Source organism: Chinchilla lanigera, unplaced genomic scaffold (assembly GCF_000276665.1).
Source record: "Chinchilla lanigera isolate Chin_1 unplaced genomic scaffold, ChiLan1.0 scaffold00046, whole genome shotgun sequence".
NCBI lineage: Eukaryota > Metazoa > Chordata > Mammalia > Rodentia > Chinchillidae > Chinchilla > Chinchilla lanigera.
This window is the reverse complement of record NW_004955447.1, coordinates 1,111,315-1,119,652: the sequence shown is the minus strand read 5'-3', so window position 1 is coordinate 1,119,652 and position 8,338 is coordinate 1,111,315. Positions and strand designations below refer to the sequence as shown.

Here is an 8,338-nt window from a genome sequence, read left to right as displayed (position 1 = left end):
GAACAGATTATAAATGCAGAGACAACTCCAAACATGTTCAGCCACCTTATCTTTGACAAAGGTGCCAGACATGTTCACTGGAAGAAAGATAGCCTCTTAAATAAATGTTGCTGGAAAAACTGGCTCTCTACATGTTGAAGACTGAAACTAGACCCATAACTACCACCATGCACTAAATTTAAGTTAAAATGGATCAAAGATCTAAATAGTAAAACAGAAATACTAAATCTACTGGAAGAGAAAGTAGGGAGAAATTTTGAAAACAGAGGTGTGTGTATAGAGTTCAGAAACAAAACCAAGCCCCACAGGAAATTGTTCAAAGAATCAAAAACTTGGATCTCATCTTATTAAAAACTTTGTGCACCTCAAAAGAAATCACCAACAGAGTGAGTTAACAGCTGATAAACTGGGAAAAATTTTAGCCTATTGTCCCTCAGATAAGGACTTCTATCTAGAATATATAAAGAATTGAAAAAACTCAGCCCTCTCATATTCAAAGATTCAATTTAAAAATGCACATCCAAGATGAATATACAATTCTCAGTGAAGAACTACAAATGGCAAATAAATATATGAAGACATGTTTGACATCATTGGTCATTTGAGAAATGCAAATTAAAACAATACTGTTCTGTTTCATCCAGAAATCAATGAATAACAAATGCTGGTGAGGCTGTGGAGAAAAGGGAACACTGCTCTACTTTTGGTAGGAGTGTACACTGCTGCAACCACTGTGGAAATCAGTATGGAGATTCCTCAAAAAGTTAGGATTAGAGGTCCCACTTGACCCAGCTATTCTCCTTCTGGGTATCTTCCCAGAAGAATTAAAAACATTATAGCACAGTGATATATGTGTACCCATGTACATAGCAGCATAATATTTAAGAGCTACACCCAAATGCCAATCTTGGAAACAACCCAAATGCCAATCAACTGAGGAATGGATAAAAAGATGTGGTATTTTTATGTGATGGAGTACTACTCAGCCATAAAGAAGGATAAACTTGAGACTTTCATAAACAAATGGATGCAGCTTGAGACTATATTCATAAGTGAAATAAATCAGATTTACCTGTGTAAACATCATATTGTCTACCTGGTGTTAGAAACTGAAAGAGTAAATAAGGTCCAATATGTACAATAGATGTTTTGAAATGGGAAGCAATTGTTTAAAAGGAAAAGGGAACTAGGCCAGGGGCAATGGGGAAGGAAGGAAAGGACAAGGGAGAAAAATGAATGTTAGCTATACTATTAGTGTCTCTTAGTTCACTGAAAAGAAAGGTTTGTGTTTGACTGGAGAATTTTTTCATACCCATATCTTTTACTGTAACTACTTTTTTATAATATGTCTTAATTCTTTTTTAATTTTTATTTTAAAGAAAATAGTACAAAAAATAGCAAAATACAAACAAAACAAAGTGAGGACATTAAAAATGATATGGGGTTTCAAACCAAATGATAGGAATTAACAGTGGTTGTTATATTACATATTGTTATCTTCAATGAAGTTGTTCAGATTACCAGATGTAAGAATAGAAGATTGATGGGGAATGGTTATCATTAAGAAATCAACCAATGACAAATGCTGGAGAGGCTGTGGGGAAAAAGGAACACTTCTCCGTTGCTGGTGGGAGTGTAGATTGGTGAAACCACTGTGGAAATCAGTTTGGAGATTCCTCACAAAGTAGGATTAGATGTCCCACTTAATCCAGCTATTCCCCTTCTGGGTATTTTTCCAGAAGAATTAAAAACATCATACCACAGTGTTATATGTGCACCCATGTTTATAGCAGCACAATTTGTCATAACTAAATCTTGGAAACAACCCAAATGCCCATCAACTTAGGAATGGATAAATAAGATGTGGTATATCTATACAATGCAGTATTACTCAGCTATAAAAAGAGATAAACTCGAGGCTTTTTTAGGTAAATGGATGCAACTAGAGACCATACTCACAAGTGAAATAAATTGGACCTACATGTGTAAACATCACATTGTCTCCCTGGTGTAAGAACATGAGTAACTACTTTGAAGATGACAATATGCAATACATTATTGTTATTATCCTATTATGTTGTTATGAAACTCTGCTTTAGCTTTTCCATAAAATTTTTAAAAATTTAAAAATACAACTCAACATTATCAGTGACATATAAAATTCATCCATGGATCTTTGTTTTTCTCTAGATGATGCTCAAACTCTTTTAACACAATTTTAGTAATTGTTATATGATATTGAAATAGTTTTTTCTCAGCAAGGACCATTCTCCTTTCTTTTCATGTTGTTCATTTTTGTGTATGTGAAATGCTATTAATTTGTGTATACAGAAGAGCAAAATACCTAGAATCGTCCCTATGGAACTACCCGTAATTTAAAGGTGAGCGAATGGAAGAATTCATTGCTTAAAAGATTAACAGGAAATTTGGAGTTTAGAAGATGTCATAGTTTGAGGTTTTTGTAAGGGGAACAATATAATATAGGACACATTTTATAAGATTAGTTATAATACTCACACAAAGAATGATATACAAAAGTGTGCAGTGAATCTGTCCACACTAAAGACCAAAGAATCCAGCTGAGGGCCTGGATCCCATGATGATGTCTTGCATGAGTCCAGTTGAAGACCTAGATCCCATGACAGTGCCTCCCATGAGTCCAGCTGGAGGTCTAGAGCCTATGACGATGTCTCATGCAGGCCTGTTTCATGGATCTGCACTGGGAGGGCCCAAAGGTCAGTGGTGGAAGCTAGAAAGTCTATGCCAGTGAGATGAAGGGTCTGTGCTAGCAGACTGAGGGATTTTCCCTGGAGCCAGGAAGCAACACTCAAAGTAAGAACCAGAGCTTCCCTGAGAGGTACCACAACCATGCACAGTGACAGTGAGGTTCCAAGCTCTTCCAATGATGAGGAAAGCCAAGTTCCATGAGGAAAGCCAATACAAGAAGCTTCTCCAGGAGACTGAGCAGTGCACTGTCTTTCTCTCCAGAGCCAGGAAGCGATGCTCAAAGTGAGGACTGGAGCTCCTCCAAAGTGAACCAAAGCCATTCTCAGTGACAACATCCTGAGCTCCTCGGACAATGAGAATAGCTGAGTTTATCAGGAAAGCTAGCATGCAAGCTCCTCCAAGAGAACCAATAACTTCTTACAGCTTATAACAGCACCCAGCAGCTTCTCAGCTCCCTACAGCCTCTCTTTTTCTTCTCCAGTCCTGTCTCTTATGTTGCTGGCAACAACCCTCAGGTGGGCCTCCCACACCCAGCATGACACTGGTTCAGTTCCACTGGGTGTTATAAGTTGACCACCAGTTGTCAATCCACCACAGGAGAGAAGAAAAATCTTACAAAAGAATGAGTTACAATAATGACAAAAGAGCAGTCAAGCCCAATCTAACTAGTCATTTTCTGAAGGTCTGTCACATTTGGAGTTGCTTCTCAACCACTTAAAGCTCTAAATTTCCTTATCTGCATGTCAGAAAACTAGTCATTTTTATAAAATTTAATTGTACAGAATCATCCTGAAAATCAAAGATTTAATAAGTACTTTAAATAAATGTACAATTACATAATAGTAGGATTATATAGTAGCATGAGTATAATTAGTATAATGTGTCAATAATAACAATAACAAAATAGTAGTCAAATGAATCAAGTGTGGTCTGCCTACTGATGTCAGTTGAATTTTCTTCTTCACCTGAGGATTTAGAGTGTCAGAAAAGTTCATAATCAGAGATCACAGCAGAAACTCTCAAACTATTACAAGAGTGAAACAAGTCACCACACACGCAATGGCTTAACACAAGTGATGCTTTATCACCTCTTGTGAGTCTGTGGGTTGGCTGGCCACCTCTGGGTGGTTCTTCTGCTCCATTTGTTGAAGCTGGAGTCACTCACATTGCAGTATTACCCTGGGAATAAAATTGAGACTAGATCATTCTAGATTTACCACCTGTCTTCCCCTGAGTCTAATTTAAGGTTTTTTGGAACCTGGAACCTGGTTTTTAAGAGGAACGATTCCAAAAAGACAAGCCCTACTGTGTAACATGCTTGCTAATATTCTGTTGGCCAAAGCAAACTTCATGGTCAAGCGCACAGATAGCATGTTGGGGGACAGACAAGAATATGAAGAAGAAATGGTTCATTGATCAACAGACCACGGCAGCCCACGGGAGCTGTCTACTGAGCACACTGCGCAGAAGTTAAGGTCATGCTCTCTAAGGCAAAACTACGTGTGCTAAAATCCCGCCTCATGCTTTAGGTTTCTCACAAGAGAAAAGGGGACATTTAACTTGCTGAGATTATGGGAAACTAGAAGGCAGATTCTTGCGGATGGGTAAGGGAATGGGGAGAGGCAGAGGGGGCAAAGGGATAGAAAATAAGATGTTACAAGAATGTATGAATTCTCCAAAAGACACATCGCTATTCTGTATCACAAACACACACTAATAAAGTCCTGTGTAACAATGGGCAAGATCTCTACCTTTTCTATACTTATTTCATCATTTAAATAGAGGTGCTAAAAGTGACGGCCCATGCAAACCAATGGAACAAAGCCTGGAGTACAGCGTGAATTGGTCATATTCAGTATATACCAGTTATACACTCCACTTTTTCAGATTTTTCAGTTAAAATGTATCTCATATATCACCAGTGAAAATGCATGCGTCTCTACCACCAACAGTAACTTTCCATGCTTTAAGGGGAAGTTGGGTAGCCGGTCCTTAAATGCTTCCTTAAATTTGATTCACACCTCAGTCCTCAGTTGCAAGGCAGTGCCTCATTAGTGTTTGTTTTTGCTTACAGATTCCGCTGTGTGGTCTACCCTTTTAAACCCAAGCTCACCATTCAGACGGCATCTGTCATCATTGTGATCATCTGGGTCCTGGCCGTCACCATCATGTTGCCATCTGCCGCAATGTTACACACACAAGAAGAAAAATACTACCGTGTGAGGCTCCACTCCCAGAATAAAAGCAGCCCAGTCTACTGGTGCCGGGAAGACTGGCCCAATCAGGAAATGAGGAAGATCTACACCACCGTGCTGTTCACCACCGTTTACATGGCTCCTCTGGCCCTCATTGTGGTCATGTATGGTAGGATTGGGATTTCACTCTTCAGGACCGCAGTTCCCCACACCAGCAAGCGGAACCAGGAGCAGTGGCACACGGTGTCTAAGAAGAAACAGAAGGTCATTAAGATGCTCCTGATGGTGGCTCTACTTTTCATGTTCTCCTGGCTGCCGCTATGGACTCTGATGATGCTCTCAGACTATGCTGACCTTTCTTCCAATGAGCTGCGAGTCATTAACATCTACATCTACCCTTTTGCACACTGGATGGCCTTCTGTAACAGCAGTGTCAACCCCATCATTTACGGTTTCTTCAATGAGAACTTTCACCGTGGCTTCCAAGATGCTTTTCAGCTCCAGATCTGCCGAAACAGAGCAAATCTCAAGGAAGCATATGCTCTAAGAGCTGCAAACAATGTGGTCATAAACACATCTATTCAGCTTGCCCAACAGTCTGCACTGCAGAACCCACATGCAGAGAGTTTGCTCTCTAGAAAAAATACTGAAGACACCAGGCAGGAATTAATGAGGGAAGACTTAGGAGAAGCTACTGATAGTAATGAGATCAGAAAAGACACGGTGTGATGATCCCACCCCTACCGTGGGTTATGTGTACCATAGCCTTCTGTGACTCTGTACTTCAGTTCTGTCTGGTGTTCTACACAAACCATTTACTGAAAGCCCTCTCTGGCAAAATTTCAATAGTAAACAAAACTGGTCTTATTATCAGACAATCAGTCTTAGGATGTGCAAAACACTCTCCATTTCTAAGAGTACTTCTCAAAGCCTGAACTTTCCCAGCTGAGCCTTTTTAAATGAAAGTCAAAGGAATCAAGCACATATGTGTTTTTTTGTGTGTATCTTGTAAATATGTGTGGCACAAACACCCACATTTCCCAAATGGTGAGAGGTAGGCAGCACTTTGCATGTCAGTCCATTCTGCTAATTCTCTCTTTGGGTTTGGATTTGAAACTTGGACTAGAGTTTACTGATCTGCTTGTGTTTCTGTGTGTACTTAACTTCCTAAGAAATGTATCAGATCACATAAAGTTCTTTGCTACCACTTTTCTCATCTTTATCAGATTATTTGGCTTCATTTAGAAAAAAGAAATTGCAGGTCTTTGGGTATCTGTGTCATAGGTGACTTCACCTAATGTGTTAGAACTCCAGTACCAAAGAAAGGGACACATATTTCACTATAAAGATTTTTTTATTTTAAAGAGGATTAAATTGTGCAGTGCATCAATTGTTCCATAAAAGTTACTGCTGGGTTTTTAATATTTTCATGGTTTGTGCTCTAGCTGAGTGCACATCCATTACAGAACTGATTCAGAACCTCAACTCAACCTCCTTCTAACAGAATCAACAACATAAAGAAACAGATACTTTAATAATGCAGCAGCTGGCAGAAGAATAGTACTTCTTTAACATGCTTAATCAGACATGTTTAACTGTCATCATAAAACTCCCATAATGTACAGAAAGAACAAGAATAATTATCCCAAGTTTCCTTCTGGGTACAACATTTAAATTAAGCACCCAAGTTTAATAAATTAGTACTGTGGTTACAAAGAAATCTGTCAACCCTGGATTCTGCTACTCTACAATTATGTGATAATAACCATTGTAAATGCTACTTTCATGTGGGGTGAGATAGGCCCCCAGGAAATTGGGAATTATAACAAAGTAATTTGTTTGGCAAATAAGAATAAATCTATGGGCATGAAACTATCATGTTTTCTCTAGTCATTTATGTGGTTCAAGGTGAAAGTTTTCAAAAGGCCTTTGAGATACAGTTGTTGAGTTTACTTGAACTGAACTATGTTGCATTTGCATATACAAGTGTTCCCCCTGCAGTCAGGAAGGGCAACTCTTTGAAATTGTAACTGCATGATTTGACACTATATTCCCTAACTCTGATCTTCTGAAATACAGTACTATTTAGACATTGGAGCTTATTCAATAAAGACTCTCACTTGCTTGTGTGCATACTCACCACATAAATGCTTGGCCACTCCGTGAAACTCACCACACACTCATCTCTCACTCACCTGCCCTTAACCACCTTTGGTTCCCGGTTATCCTTCTTAACAGTGACAAAATCCCTTACTGAATGGTATTCTGGTGTTGAGTTTTGCATCCTCCACTTCTTTCTAAAGTTGGCAAAGTTATCTTCCTGAAATAGCTCATTGGCTTTCCTGGCCAAAATGCTACTGGAAGCTCTTGCCTATTAAAACATGTGCAGACACCCAAAGCCCACCAATGCTTGGCCCTCCCCTATTGGCTGCACTGACAAAACTGTTTGCTAAATGCCAGTCAAGCTGAGATGGCCAGAGGAGATGGCTGGGCTTTTCTCACTGATCACTCTTCTCTGCTTCACCCCTCCCCCCATTTGCCTATCTATCCTTTGTGCAGGATCCACTCAAATGCCACCTCTCTTAGAAAGTCACTTTGCATTCTTGCACTAGACGTGATTAGTCCTAAGCCTTCCACACCTCTTATGTGACAGCCTAACTTATAACTGTTCCATCGTAGGTTTGCAACTAGAATACACAGTGAAGTTTGAAGTGCATATGGAGTTAAGACTCACTTACCTTTAAATCCTCTACACTCAGGATCACAGTCAGTACATATATACCGAAAAACTTCCACAGGCACAATCCACTTGTGAGTTGCTCAAGGGGAAGGTTTAACACTGAGATAGTAGATTTCTGCACACAGATTTTAGCACGTCTGTTATATACAAAGGAGAGCTTTTTAATAAAGTGGGAAGATAAAGGTAGGAGATGAAGAAAAACTAAAATGTCTTGAACATGCATAGTATCTAAGAGTTTGGATGCTGGATTCATTTAGAATTTTCCCTCCTCCAGCTTAGAGCTTTAGACAAATATCCTAATCTATAAGATAGGAATAAGTAACTCTTTCACTTAGTGTGCTATGAATATAAATGGTGGGGACAACTTGTAAAATAAAATGCAGAGTAACTATCATTCAGGAAGGGCTAGATTGTTGCTCATTTGTTTATAGAAGGTATAATAATTTTAATATCATACTAAAGCAGCTTTAATATGTTCACTGACCCTTACAAAAGCACTCCAAGGTATATATTATTATCCTCATTTTACAGATGAGTTTAAAAGTAGTTGGATTTCCTAGAGTGTTAAAGTTTAAAAGTGGAAAAAGAATTTCGAACTCAACTGAAAACAATTCAAAACTTTTGTTTAACCTAATTTTTAATTTTTTCATCGATATTGTATTTTTTTTTTTTTTTT

General features: G+C 38.7%; 1 protein-coding gene across 1 annotated transcript in view; it reads left to right on the top strand.

The window, feature by feature from the left end:
• The window catches only part of Npffr2 (neuropeptide FF receptor 2), a 92,196-nt gene extending 85,399 nt beyond the window's left edge, over window positions 1-6,797 (top strand). The window contains exon 4 of the mRNA XM_005392769.2: window positions 4,802-6,797. Coding sequence (XP_005392826.1) covers window positions 4,802-5,651 — 850 coding nt within the window. The 3' untranslated portion in view covers window positions 5,652-6,797. The remainder of the gene's footprint in view (window positions 1-4,801) is intronic.
• Window positions 6,798-8,338: the final 1,541 nt, after the last annotated feature.